The sequence below is a fragment of the Zonotrichia albicollis genome, chromosome 30, assembly GCF_047830755.1.
Source record: "Zonotrichia albicollis isolate bZonAlb1 chromosome 30, bZonAlb1.hap1, whole genome shotgun sequence".
NCBI lineage: Eukaryota > Metazoa > Chordata > Aves > Passeriformes > Passerellidae > Zonotrichia > Zonotrichia albicollis.
This window is the reverse complement of record NC_133848.1, coordinates 5,877,945-5,892,322: the sequence shown is the minus strand read 5'-3', so window position 1 is coordinate 5,892,322 and position 14,378 is coordinate 5,877,945. Positions and strand designations below refer to the sequence as shown.

At 49.8% G+C, this 14,378-nt stretch overlaps 4 protein-coding genes across 4 annotated transcripts; 2 read left to right on the top strand and 2 right to left on the bottom strand.

The window, feature by feature from the left end:
- The first annotated feature begins 1,302 nt into the window (after positions 1-1,302).
- LOC141725518 (scale keratin-like) lies at positions 1,303-1,668 on the top strand. Its single transcript, XM_074529294.1, has one exon. It carries the CDS (start codon positions 1,303-1,305, stop codon positions 1,666-1,668), a length of 366 nt encoding a protein of 121 aa, XP_074385395.1.
- Positions 1,669-2,385: 717 nt separating this feature from the next.
- Positions 2,386-3,174, bottom strand: LOC113460554 (uncharacterized). The gene is made up of 2 exons (XM_074529625.1): positions 2,718-3,174; positions 2,386-2,651 (listed from the first exon to the last, which is right to left on the bottom strand). Exons 1-2 carry the CDS (start codon positions 3,172-3,174, stop codon positions 2,386-2,388), a joined length of 723 nt encoding a protein of 240 aa, XP_074385726.1.
- A 1,197-nt stretch (positions 3,175-4,371) lies between these two features.
- Positions 4,372-7,131, top strand: LOC141725646 (uncharacterized). The gene is made up of 3 exons (XM_074529624.1): positions 4,372-4,468; positions 6,209-6,590; positions 6,819-7,131. The coding sequence occupies exons 1-3, from the start codon at positions 4,372-4,374 to the stop codon at positions 7,129-7,131; spliced, it is 792 nt and encodes a 263-aa protein (XP_074385725.1).
- A 1,660-nt stretch (positions 7,132-8,791) lies between these two features.
- LOC102061582 (feather beta keratin-like) lies at positions 8,792-9,124 on the bottom strand. The gene has a single exon (XM_005496940.4). The coding sequence runs from the start codon at positions 9,122-9,124 to the stop codon at positions 8,792-8,794; it is 333 nt and encodes a 110-aa protein (XP_005496997.1).
- Positions 9,125-14,378: the final 5,254 nt, after the last annotated feature.

The following is a 14,378-nucleotide window of genomic DNA, read 5'->3' as shown; positions in this document are numbered from 1 at the left end:
CAAGGTCTCTTTAATTAGGGCTGGAAAACACATTTATTCCTGGGTAGTTCTGGAATCAGCTGGTTTCTGCTTCTAATTAATTTATCAGATAATTTTAAACGGCTGTTAAGGAAAAATGTCCATGTCAGCCAAAGATGAGTCTTACAAAATCTTGGAGCAGACAAGCTCATGACAAGGTTGTAAAGGAAGAAGCAACATGTGGAGTCAGCTTAATGAACATGGTAATTCCAGTGAGGTCACTCTAATGATGCCAGGAGTTGCCAGCACCAATTAAGACCCAAGATTAAAGAAATCAGGGTGGTGAAACTCCGACATCACACGATAGGAGAATGAGAATGAAATCAGAACTGCCACAAACTCCAAACTTTTGTGACTCAAAGCTGGTAAACAATTTATTTCAGGCAGAACCCCCAGTCCAAGCAAGATTCCAAGCCCTCAGGAATGTTTGGATCCTCTATATAAGCTCCAGTGCCTGGGTCCATCCAGACACTTCTCTCAGCTCATTCGCCTTGAGGAGCTTAGTGAGTATGAATTTTTAATTTCTTTCTATTTATTTAATCAGACCCTGTACCAGAGCAGTTGTAGAAGATTCCTTTAGGAATGCTGAGATTTAGAACAGTTTTACATTGTTTCTGTCTGGAATTACTCTTAATGAAACCAGTGGGAAATGGGGGATTTGGGAGTCCCAAAATCTTTGGGAATCCCAAGATCTTCCCAACTTCTCAACTTTAGGGAAATCCATGGGAGATGGGACTGAAGTTCTTATATTGTTCTTCAGGATAGGCATTTCCAAAAACTGAATGAAAAAACCATGTGGGGCCAGAGCAAAGATCAGTCTGTGAGGTCTGGTCATTCTGGGGATGGTTTTACACTGGAATTTTTTTATTAAGGTGCTCAGTGGGTGTTGACCATGACGATCAAGCCTGAACATAAACCACAACGCAGTGATTTCAATTATGTTGAAAATTTCTCTCATCAGCTTCTGAGTTTTTATAGTTTTTACGTATCTATTTGCTGCAAACCAACCCTGAGCTCTGGAGGATGTCCTGCTATGACCCCTTGGCCAGGACAGAAAGAGCCAGGCCAGGCACAGAGGCTGGGGCAGGGATTGTGAGGTCTGGGGGTGAGGGGCTGCAGGGAACAAGGCCAGCACTGGCAGAGTGGACAAGGCTGTGTAACTCTGGTCATTCAGGGTTTGTGGCAGGTCTGTGAACAGGCCACTACTGAACTGGGAGATCCCCATGTCTGTTCTAACACCAGTATTTCTGAATTCCCTTTCAGCCTCATCTCTCACACTCCAAGATGTCCTGCTACGACCTCTGCCCACCCAGGACCAGCGTGGCTGTGCCCCAGCCCATCGCTGAGAGCTGCAACGAGCTGTGCGCCCGCCAGTGCCCCGACTCGTCTGCCTTCATCCAGCCCCCGCCCGTGGTGGTCACCTTCCCCGGCCCCATCCTCAGCTCCTTCCCCCAGCAGGCCGTGGTGGGCTCCTCCGGAGCACCGGCCTTTGGCGGCTCCCTGGGGCTGGGCGGCCTCTACGGCGCCGGCGCCACCCAGGCCTCGGGGGGCCTCTGCACCTTTGGCAGAGCCTACGCTGCTCCCGCCTGCAGCCCTTGCGCCCTGCCCCGCTACAGCAAGAAGCTCTGGGACACCTGCGGGCCCTGCTAGAGCCACCAGCAACAGCCCCAAAGGCCCTGGTGCCGCCTCAGCCCAGCATGGAGAAGCTGAGCTCTGCACAAGCTGCCCTGGCCTCCTGCAGCCCGTGACACCCGGCCTGCCTGCGGCCTGACCACTCCCTGCCACTCCCTGCCACTCGTGCCATTCTTGGCTCAATAAAATTTTCCTGCATCCAATTTCTGTTTCTTTGCCTCCTTTTCCCAAATGACAAAGACCCAAGTGCCTTGGCCAAGTGAGAAACGCCAGGCATCTCCACCCACCACAAGAGGGAATGTGCCCCCTGAGGAAAACAAGTACAAATGAAAACCAGAGAGGCTTTTGTGCAACACCAACAGGGATTTAATGTCAGAGAGAAGAGCAACAGCCGAGGGCAGGGAACCCAGGAGGTCTCAGGGGCAGCAGGGGATGCAGAACTTGGGCTCTGGGAACCAGGACCTGGTCAGGACCAGGATAAGCAAGGGATGGAAGGGTCTGGGCACAGAGAGGGGATGGAGGGCTGAGGGAATCCCGAGGGGATGGAGGGCTCCAGGAATACCGAGGAAATGAAGGGCTCAGGGTAAAAAGAGAGGATGGAGGGCTCAGGGCACACCCAGGGGTTCTGGGCACACTCAGCTGCCACTGCCAGCGCCTCCTGCCCGGTGTCCCCATGGCCCGGGCCGGGCTCCAGAGCTGGCACTGCCTCTGGAGGCTGGCACTGCCAGGGGGGCTTTAGAAAACCCCACAGCTCCCACGGCGGGACCTGCTCCATCTCTGGGAGCCAGGCAGGGAATAGCCCAGGCCCCGTGAGGAGAAGCCGGAGCTGTAGGACCTCCCGCAATTGCCAAAGGAGCCCCCATAGCCCCCAAGGGAGCCCCCATAGCCCCCAAGGGAGCCTCCATAGCCCCCAAAGGAGCTCCCATAGCCGGTGTCACCTCCATAACCCAGGGAACGGCCGTAGCCAAGGGAGCCCCCATAGCCCTGGGAGCCCCCATAGCCTCCACAGCTTCCCAGGCCAAAGGAGCCCCCATAGCCCCGGGAGCCCCCATAGCCCCCGAGGGAACCCCCATAGCCTGAGAAACCCCCATAACCCCGGGAGCTCCCATAGCCCCCGAGGGAACCCCCATAGCCTGAGAAACCCCCATAGCCCCGTGAGCTCCCATAGCCCCCATAGCCCAGGGAGCTCCCATAACCTCCAGACCCAAAGGAGCCCCCATAGCCAGAGGAGCCCCCCAAGGCCAGGGGGCCCTCATAACCCCCAGAACCTCCCAGCCCAAAGGAGCCCCCGTAGCCCTGGGAGCTGCGGGAACTGAAGGAACGTCCCGGCAAGGCTGGGCCTGACGATCCCACAACGCTCTCCTGGGGGAAGGTGCTGAGCACGGGGCCCGGGATGGTCACCACCACTGGTGGGGGCAGGATCAGGGCTCTGGAGTCGGGGCACTGCTGCACACACGGCTCATTGGAGCTCTCGGCGATGGGCTGAGGGCAGCTGATGCCGCAGGACTCATTGGAGTAGGACATCCTTCTGTGCTGGGAGGCTGCAACGCACAGCAGGAAAAAGATTTCAGATCCAGGAATTTCCACCTGATTCTGTCTGTGCTTTGCCATGGAAAATGTGGGAGCCCAAAGTTTGTTGCTTTCCAAATCTGACCCTTATATGACCATAAAGATCAAATTCTGGTTGCTGTCAAGGTCCCTGAGATGTCACACACAGATGAAAACATCTGGTGTCATCTCTGGTGGTACTTCTTACACTGAGACAAATCTGGTTTTATCTCTTTATAAATTTATTAAATCCAACTAAGTCTAGCAATTTATCCATAGGAAGTTAAGAAGTGTCAGATACAAAGCAGCAATTTCTGTAATTTCATGTCCTTTCCCAAGTAGCCTTCAGCTTCCAAACCAGAACATTTACTCTTATATTCCCACAAAGTGAGAATGATCACTCAGATATTTTTAAATTTTACAGCCATGCATTGTACCTAAAATGCCTGGAAATGGTTATTCCAAGTGGCATGGTGAAAATTCACATTTTATTCTACGACAGCCTTCTCAGACCCACAATTTTTAAATCTACCAATCCATAACATCAAAGAATTGGATGAGGAAAAGGAAGGATAGAGAAAGATAGAGGAGCTCAAATCCGACTTACCCTGTTCACCAAGGCGAATAACTCAGGAGAAGTGGATGGAGAGGCTTGGAGTGGTGGCAGCTTTTATACATTTCCCAAAGTGCTTACAAGGACAAAACGCCCTCCGTGCCTTCAGTCCCACACAGAACAACCCTCACATGGAGGGATTTAATTCTGCTGGCTTTGCACTGCCACTCCCCACACGCAAAAAACGGGCGTGAGGCCATGTCAGGACAGACTTGAGGGCATCGAGCTGGTGAATGATGAGGTAATAATCCCCATCACGAGAGCTGGCTTTGGGTTCGATGAGTTCAGATTAATTAACTTCGTCTTTTAAAATTCAAGTGAATCCCGTGAAAATCCACGGGAGCTGCACAAAAAGAGGGAGACGGGTCTCAAAAGTGAAGAAAATATCAATTATCTCCAAATGCTTTGGAAACGTGAGGGGGTTTTATCTGTGTTTGCAGCTCAAATGCCATTAATCACTCAACAATTCCAAGCTGGGCTCCATTGCTCCATTCCCTGCTGGCTTTGGAATGTCATGGAGGCAGTGACACTTAGGGAATGTTCCAGATCCTTCCAGGACCATGAGGGGCTTTGTGAACGCCCACAGGAAATTCATATTTGGTGTGTTAGACAGGAACACGGAAATGTCAGCGCCCAAAAGTGGGGCAGAAGCGTCAGGTCAGAGACGCGTGAGCTGAGGGCTCTGTGTCACGAGGCACAATTTCATGGACAAAATATTTACAGGTGAGACTTCAAGAGCTGAAGTTTTAGAACACCACTTTGAGACCCCTTTTGCACAGAATATTGATAGTTAAGCCTGAAAATTTGGATAATTTGCAATCAGGCTTTAATTTCTCCCCTAAAATTTAAGATATTTCAGCGAAATGCTGCCTCATAAATTAAGAGGAAGCTGCACTTGAAGTGGCAGATGATGTACTTGTCCCAGTCATCCCAAACATGTTAACAGGTAATAAAATAAAGAATTTGAACTCAGGAATGAAAATTAAATCATTGCCAGCACTGAAATTATTAATCAAATGCTGATTAGGGAATCAAGAGGAGTGACATTGATTGATATTTTTAAATGATGTTGTTTCATAACAAGGGAGCTGCTAACTCAGAACAAATCCTCATAACTCCCAGCCTCCATTTAATAGGATAATAACAGAAATTGCCAGCACTGACTATTAACGAGTATTTGTGAGGCAGTTTAAAGTCATTATCCTCCAGTACCTCTCATTATTATCAGCAAATCCTGATGACACTTCACAAACAGAGTTATTTTACAATTTAGAGGTAATTTATTGCCTCTCTTTTGCAATGTCATAAAATTAGAAAACAATTGCAAGAGGAAAGAAAAGAAATAACTGCAGGATGTCCCAGACTCATCATAATAAAATATTTTTTTTTATTTTATTACTGCAATATATTTTTATTTTATTACTATTTTAATAAATACTTTTTTCTGTAGTGGTCAGTACTTCAGGGTTGGGAGGAAAGAAAATTAAGATTTTTAATGTATCTCAAATTGAACTTCTGGAAGTTGAGATTTCAAATGAAATCATGAAAGATTTGGAATTAGCTTAAAACCAAGACCTCTTCTGGCTGTACCAATTTCTGCCTCTTTGGGGACAAATTTTACAGGTTTACTCTGAGACAAAGAGGAGAATTTGTGTCCTCTCAGAGCCACAATTTTAGGTCCACTTGGGCGAACTTCATCTGGTAAAGGTGGCACCACACCATGGTTACCATGGCCATTAAAATGTCCCAATTTAACAGGACATTAAAATTGGACTCAAGCAGGACTGGCTTTAACCAATGACCCCATGACCACCCTTCAGCCCCAAGTTCCCCAGATCCCCTCGGATCGCCCTCAGAGGGAGCTGATTGCCATCAGCGGTTGTGTCACAGCCACGCGAGTTTGGGAGGGACATTGCTGAGGTGACAGAATGGAAGCGCCCACTGTGGCGTTGGTTTTGTAATAAACGAGGACGGGAGGCTCAGGGGGTGGCTTTGAGGAGGATATAAAGGCTCACATCACCCAGAGCTTTTCATCCACTGCTCCTGTTCCCAACCCTGCAGCGAACAAGGTAAGCGGCAGCACTGATCCCCATAAAATCTGAATTACTGCATAAAGCCTATGAGCCTCTTTTCCTCTTCCTCTTGCCTTCTTTCTCGCTGGTCTTACACCTTTGACTGAATCTTTGCCACAGGTTGCTATAAGTTTGTTTAATTTATCCAGCACAGAATTTCTCTTGCAAGGATGATCATGGTGAGATGAAGACTAATACAATTATGAGATTTCTTTGATATCACCTTTGAATTTACCTGTTTCCCTCTGATATTTCACACACAGAGTTTAATTCCAATTCTTCTCAGCCAGTTTAGCTTCAAAGTCTTTTCTGCTGTGCGTTGCAGCCTCCCAGCACAGAAGGATGTCCTACTCCAACGAGTCCTGCGGCATCAGCTGCCCTCAGCCCATCGCCGAGAGCTCCAACGAGCCGTGTGTGCAGCAGTGCCCCGACTCCAGAGCCCTGATCCTGCCCCCGCCGGTGGTGGTGACCATCCCGGGCCCCGTGCTCAGCACCTGCCCTCAGGAGAGCGTTGTGGGATCGTCGGGCCCAGCCTTGCTGGGACGTTCCTTCAGTTCCCGCAGCTCCCAGGGCTACGGGGGCTCCTTTGGGCTGGGAGGTTCTGGGGGTTATGGGGCCCCCCTGGCCTTGGGGGGCTCCTCTGGCTATGGGGGCTCCTTTGGGTCTGGAGGTTATGGGGGATCCCTTGGCTATGGGGGCTCCTTTGGGTCTGGAGGTTATGGGGGCTATGAGGGCAATTTGGGCTCCTTTGGATGGGGACCTTATGTAGGTTCCCAAGGCTATGGGAGCTCCCTTGGATACGGGGGCTCTCGTGGTTATAGAGGTTCCTTTGGGTTGGGAAGTTATGGAGGTTATGGGGGTTTCTCAGGCTATGGGGGCTCCCTTGGGGGCTATGGGGGCTCCCGGGGCTATGGGGGCTCCTTTGGCCTGGGAAGCTGTGGGGGCTATGGGGGCTCCCAGGGCTATGGGGACTCCCTGGGCTATGGGGGCTCCCTTGGCTACGGCCGTTCCCTGGGTTATGGAGGTGACACCGGCTATGGGGGCTCCTTTGGGGGCTATGGGGGCTCCTTTGGGGGCTATGGAGGCTCCCTTGGGGGCTATGGGGGCTCCCTTGGAGGCTATGGGGGCTCCTTTGGCAATTGTGGGAGGTCCTACAGCTCCGGCTTCTCCTCACGGGGCCTGGGCTATTCCCTGCCTGGCTCCCAGAGATGGAGCAGGTCCCGCCGCGGGAGCTGTGGGGTTTTCTAAAGCCCCCCTGGCAGTGCCAGCCTCCAGAGGCAGTGCCAGCCCTGGAGCCCGGCCCGGGCCATGGGGACACTGGGCAGGAGGCGCTGGCAGTGGCAGCTGAGTGTGCCCAGAACCCCTGGGTGTGCCCTGAGCCCTCCATCCCCTCTTTTTACCCTGAGCCCTTCACTACCTCGGTATTCCTGGAGCCCTCCATCCCCTCGGTATTCCTGGAGCCCTCCATCCCCTTGGGATTCCCTGATCCCTCCGTCCCTTCGGGACACCCTGAGCCCTCCATCCCCTCTCTGTGTCTGGACTCCTCCATCCCTGGCTTATGCTGCTCCTGAGCTGGTCCCTGCTCCCAGAACAGGAATTCTGCATCCCCTGCTGCCCCTGGGATTGCTTGTATTCCCTGCCCTCGGTTGTTGCTCTTCTCTCTGACATTAAACCGCTGTTGGTGTTGCACAAAAGCCTCTCTGGTTTTTATTTGTCGTTTATTTTTTCCTCCGGGAGCAGAACTCCCCAGCGTGCTGAGGGTTCCTTATCACAGGATCTGCCCTGCTCCCCGCGTTTGAAATGTGGAATGGGAGTTTAATTGGGGTACTTAACACGATGTTGAGGAATGTTTGTTCAGCAATTTCCCCGTCATTACCTTCCCCGAGGTTCTGAGTAATTGTTCTTGCTCTGAGGATTCCTGGTGACACCCAGGCCCCTCAATCACCACATCGCTTAGCAAACAATTAAGACATAATTGCAGCGTTTCTAACCTAGCAGGACGACAAGGGAAGGACGAGATCTAAGTTTTCATTCTGCCTGTTGGGTTTTGAAAGTTCTGCCTGGGTTTGTTCAGCCTGAGGAAGAGAAGATCCGGGGTGATCTCATTTCACCTTCCAGTGTCTCAAGGAGCCGAAAAGAAATACGGGGAGAAATTATTTCCAAAGGCCTGGAGGGAGAGGACAAGGGGAGATGGGTTCGAATTTATGGAGAGGAGTTTTAGACGGGATGTTGAGAATAAATTAAATAAAATTTTGTCCGTAAAGCTGCTTTAGCTTTCCCACCTCTTTTCCCCCATTTGTTGCTAGCCAGAACAATATTTCATATTGTTCTTCCAGAAATGAGAAAAAAGGAAAATATTCCCCCCCTCCAAAAAAAGGATATTACTCATTGTTTATATTTCTCTAACTCCTCAGTGATTAGCGTGGTGTAACTTAAATGCGGATCTGCTTAGTACTCACAATTTATGCACAGGCAAATTTCTGCCAGAGAAGGCTCCAAAGAGGAAGAGAGAGAAGGAACATTGCAAACCACAAATTGTGATGCGCCATCTATTTAATGAGCAAGAAGTAGAATTAAAAAAAAATACAGCAAAAGAAAGCAGAAGGGTTGAATACAGAAGGGTTGAATAAGGGATTAAAATTCATCACCCATTTCCAGGCAGTGCTTTACAGCTGGACACCCAGCGACAATCGAGTGACATTTTTCACCTCCCTGATTGCACAGAAAGGCATCAAATGGGGAAAGCCAAGCTCCTGCAGCGCCGGGAGCTCAGGGCAAAGCTGCGGGGGTCAGCAAGCGGGTGGGCACGGGCTCAGTCCTGCATCCGATCTCGCTTTCCTGCATCCGATTGCGCTTTCCTGCATCCCATCGCGTTTCCATCTCCTGCTCATCCCTTCCCGCGGCTCCCTCAGGGCCCGCAGCGGTTGGAGCGCCGGTAGGACCTCCCATAGAGCCCCCCCAGACCCGAGTACCCCAAACTGCCCAGCCCCGAGGAGCTGCCCGAGTTGATGGGCACTCCCCCGGCGCTCAGAGCATCCCCGACGGCCGCGGACGCCGAGGATCCCACGGCGGTGTTCTGGGGGAAGGAGCTGAGGATGGGCCCGGGCAGGGTGACCACCACGGGAGAGGGTTGGATCACGTAGGTGGAGTCCTGGCATTGCCGGACACAGGGCTCGTTGCAGCTGTTGGCCAGCGGCGTGGGGCCGCAGGAGGTTGGGGCGCAGAGGTCGTAGCAGGACATGGCTGTGGGGTGAGAGTCTGGAAGGCAGCGGGTTCTGGAATGCAAGGAACGAGGTGTAATTAGCCGCGTAATTAAGCTGTTGTGGTGATGGAGAGCGCGCGGAGTGCGTGGGGAGTGGAAGGAAGGGTTGGTCTGGGGTCGAAAGGGGATTTCGGTGAAGCTCAAGGCTCTCCACACCACAAAGGGCAGCTCCATTTCCTCCCGAGCGGCTCTGTGCTCTCCTTTCCCTCCTGCAGGCCTGAAATAGGCGGGGAGGTGAGGGAGCAAGCAGCCAGGAAAGCAAGGGAAAACTGCGCCTCAAAACAGAGGGAAAAATAAAAAATAAAAAAAAAATTAAAAATAAAAAGGCCCAAAACAATTTAAAAAAAACCCCAAACAGAAAACCAACCAAACAAACAAACAAAAAAGAGCAGAAATTTCACTGTGAGGCCTTGGCACAGGTAGCTCTGAGCAAGGGAGTTCAGGGACTCTCCCTCTGGACACATTCAGACCCTCGTGCCCAGGAGTTTCCCTCTCCAGAGTCGTTCCAAACCCTCCTGGAGGCTTTCCTGTGCCCCCTGCCCTGTGAGATCTCCAGAGGTCCCTTCCAACCCCGAATATTTTGTGATTCCATCCCGAGAGGCAAAAACTCTGCACAGATTCCCCACATCTGCTCCCAGGTCTGAGCAGCGCTCAGGCAGAGCTCGGGACTTCTTGGGATGGAAAGATTTGGGGGGCGCAAATGAAAAAATGCGGGGTCAGCACAGAAGTGACCTCCACCCATTCACAGAATGTCCCTCCCTGGAGAAAAAGCTGCTTGGAGGTCTCCCCAGCAATTTTAAAGAGCGCAAACCTCGAAAAATAAAACACAAAGACAGCAACAATCCAAAGAAAATGGGAAGCAGATCAGACTTACCCTTTCCTCCAGGGAGAAGAAGGCCAGGAGTGGTTGTAGCTCCTCAGACCGGGCTGGTTTTATACCCTGGCCCAGAGAGCCCGAGGACCTGGGACACAAATTGTGCGTGTAGCTCATTAGCAGCCAATTGCTAACGATTCCTCATATGCAAAATACCCCTGGCTGGGGATTTACTTTTCCTCTCTGTTTGTGTTTCTTGCCTGGATTTCGTTTCCTCCCTGTAATGTATGCATTCCTCCGGTGAGGTTTCTTTTATCCTCAAATCTTACGAGCCCGGTTAATTCCTGATCAGAGGCTGATTCATCTGGGTTACTCAGAAAATTGTTTTGCATCCCAAGGAACCATGACACGGATGAATGAAACCATCGGGAAAGGTGCGGTGACCTTCCCTGTGAAATCATGGAGGGCACAAGTTTTTGGCACGCCTCGTTCTGAGAAGGGCAGAAATTCCTATTTCTGCCTCAGTGTTTCACCAAATTCCTCTCAAACAGAAGGAGATACACAAAAATAAAGGAAATAAAATCATTAGAAAGCATTTAGAGCTGATTAAACTTCCTCTCTCTCAAAGGTACTGAGAAATGGATTATTTGAGGGAACAGATTTTATTTTCTTGACTCAGCAGAAAGCATGAAAGAGGAGCATCATCTGATCTATTCCTTTATTATTAAACCACCACCCATGATGGAATCTGAGACACAATTTGGGAACTGAGTGTCCAAGTCCTTCATCTCAGGAGTCTCCAGGTTGGGTTTTCTCCCTACATTAAACCAGGACAGCCATTGAGGTCATCTGGAGGATGCCTGGGAATTTGGGGCTGCTCAAAGCCTTGCCCAAGCTCATCTTTGGGGTCATCAAAGACGTCAAAGCCTTTTACATCTGCCACTAAATTATTACTTTCCCCTGCTGGGCTTCGCACCATTATGCAAAATTGTTCCCCAAATGAATAGCAGTTATTTAGAGACGTTTGTAATGTTCCTGTTCCTTTTTTCCTTCTTTGAAAGGCAATTCTGGCTTTCACTTTGCACGTCTCACAGATCACCTCAGCGTGCAGCAATTCCAGTTCCTTTTCAAAGGCAATTTCCAGATTAAAAAGTAATCGCAGACAATGCCGGAGCAGACTGGAGGGCAGGGCCGAGCATTCCAAGCTCTCGTGGTGTTTAATCTCCGAGGCAGAGACAGGCAAATCAGCCCCGAACTGAGAGTATCTGCCCCAACATCTCCTGGGAAATAAACGCTGGTTGGAGACTTCTGAAGAGCAGAAGTCTTCAAAGTTCCCCAAACATTTCCCTGGACCACTCAGACATGCAAATGGGGGACGATCAGCAAATGGGCAGGGAAGGACTCTTTGAACATGACCAGGGGTTCAAAGGGGTGGCCAAGATTCCTGATGGATTCCACAAAACTTCCCCACCAGCTCCAATCCTTCCACCTTGTCCTTGAAATACAAATAAGAATTTGCATCTACTCAGTCGCTGGATGTCCCCAGTTTGGGATGACCCAAAATGATGACACCATGGATGGAAACTCTCCTGTCCCTCAAGATCGACCAGACTTTCCCAAAGTCCTCACTGCATGCACAGAAATGTTAAAAAATTGGTTGTCCAGAGAAGCTGTGGCTGCCCCATCCCTGGAAGTGTCCAAGGCCAGGCTGGACAGGGCTTGGAGCACCCTGGGATAGTGGAAGGTGTCCCTGCCCATGGTTTAGATGATTTTTAAGGCCCCTTCCCACCCAAACCATTCCATGATTCCCTGACTTTCCTTTATAACAATAATTATCTATCGATTCCAAGAGCAGCTTGTGGTTTGAAGGCCAACTCATCCAAAGCTACAGAGAAGATCAAAAGAGCCCAGATTCCACTTCTGAAGGTGATCCTAAGTCCAGCTTGTCTGGATGGCTCCATCTTCTCCTCTCAGGAGCCGAGAGCTTTTGGGATGCTGCTCCTGGGAAGATTACAAGGAGCAGCGATCTGAAATCTCCTGGACACTTATCTCGGCTGGAATTGCACACTCAGGACTCCAATTAAAACCTGCTGCCACACCAGGGGCTGCTCCCAGGTGTGTGTCCAAAATGCCAGAAGTCCTAAACAAATGGGATTTTGACTCACCCCCACTTTGGGAGGTGGAGTTGGCGCGATGGAGCCGGGAATATTTAATGGATGCAAAGCAGGGAGATGAAAGCGGCCTCGCGAGTCGTGGGTTTCATCCGCGGCCAGAAAAAACCATCATGAACATAAACAGTAAACAAACCAATTTCCCTGCTGGGAACCCGGCCAAATGCAAAGCAAACCCACAGCTCCTGCGGGGACTGGGTAATAAAAGGTGCAGGAATGTCTGGGATCCTCCAGGCAGCCCCAGAAAGCCATAAAAGCTCTCCAGAGCCTTCCTGCCTCTTCCCCGCTCCCCATAAACCCAGGAGATGCTGCAGCTCTGGCCTCAGCTCCACAGAATTTGGTGCTGAAAGGGATTTTTGCTGACAAAAAATATTTCTGAAAAAATATTGGCATTTTTTATTTCTGTGGGACCATGATCTTCAGGAGAAATACTTCCCTGTGGAAAACATTCTAACAGGATATTCCCACTTGTTTTCTGCAGCAGTGAATAAATCACTTTCTAACTGACTGCAAACCCACCCAGATTTCCCTTTTTTCCCTCAGAATTTGGCTTTACTTGTTGCCACACCAAGTTTTAACCCAAAAGGTTGTTTGGGACAGGAATAAAGGGGAAACTGGTGCTTGAGGGTCATATTTTATTCTGATGTGATTTCTGAATGTTTGGAGGAAACATCCCAACTTTGAGGGGAGGTTTTTTGCAGTCTGGGAAGGGATTTGGTTCAGTTAATGAGAAGGGAGTGGCAAGGGTAAGAAATTGATTTTGTTATGAGAAATATCCACCTGAACCTGTCCAAGCCACCTTCTCAGCAATGTCTCAGTCACAGCCCTTTGGAGCCATTGGACTTTTTGGAATTCATCACCTTTGATCAGGGAATAGCTTCAGATGAGATGGCAAAAAATATTAAATTAAACATTTCATCCAGACCAAGCTCGTCCTGTAATAGAACATCAAACTGCCAGCTTTCCACTGTCTTCTGGTGTTTATTAAAAAAATCTCCTCCTTAAAATTATTAATTCTTTCATTTACCTCCTTTAATTTCATTCCACTAATGACTGCAGTCGGCAGAAGCTCATCAGCATCTTTAATTACAGCTCAGCCTCATTCTGGACAAGCAGACAAAGACTCCAAGCAAGACTTTTCAGAGATATCAGGAGTTTTAAGGGGTGACAGGAGGTTGAGTCACCCAGAGCCCTCAGGGGAAGCTTTCCAAACCTTCTTCCTTCAGGGTGTCTAAACCACACCTTCGTCCCAATCCAGGAGGAGCAAAGCCACGCCTGATAAAGCTCAGCTTTGTCTTAAAACACCCTAAGAGAGGGTTGGAACTAAAAATTCTTTAAATTTTAGTCCTTTAATCTCTCTGTCCCAGGCTTGCTTCCCAACCCACCAAATTCCAAAGGGAGAAACGCTCCCCATCCTTCTGCGCCTCCCCTCCCAAACTCACTGGGGCTGAGCTCAGCTGCCAGGAGATGCTGCACCCCAAAAAAGGATGCCCCAATTGCTGCTTCTTTCCCTCCACATTTCCCCTAGGAAGCTCAGCCGAGCTATCTTCTTTTAAAACACTTTTCACAAATAAAACATCTTTAAAAATTCCCTGTTTATGTCCCAGCAGGAGGCACCCATTGCAGGGTCCCTTTCTGCCTTGGATAAGGGGTCTCAGGCTCGGTTTTAAAAGTTCTCCACCACCGAAATCTGACTCGTTCTCCTTTGAAATTATTTGCGTGGTGTTTTCTGGAATTGGGGACTTCCAAAGGCACTGGAAAAGGGGCTGGGAGAGCAAAGAAGGCCAGGCAGACTCGGAGGGTGATGCAGCACGAATTTAATGGGTTGAGGAAGGGAAGGAAGCAACGAAAAAGTCAGGAGTACATTTCCATGGTTCAGTAAGGACAGAACCCACTCAGACACACTCAGCGAGCAGAAATCTTCCTTCTTCATCAACGAACAACCTGTGCTAATCCAGCCATGCACAACAATTGCCAACAATTAATATTTTGCCTATTATCAAATACAAAAAAAAGAAAAAAAACCAAAACAAAACAAAAAAGCAGGACAAGACATTTGATCAGAAACACGAAGTAAAGCACAACAAAAGACAAGCAAAGGCCTGGTCTGGGGAGATGCCAAACTCCCACAGCTCCTTTAACTCCAGGCTGGGGGCATCTCGTGTGGCACCCAAAAACCGCGGCCGTGAGCTCAGTCCTGCTCCAGGGACGGGTCGGGGTTCAGCATTCCTGGTCTTCTCCTCCCTCC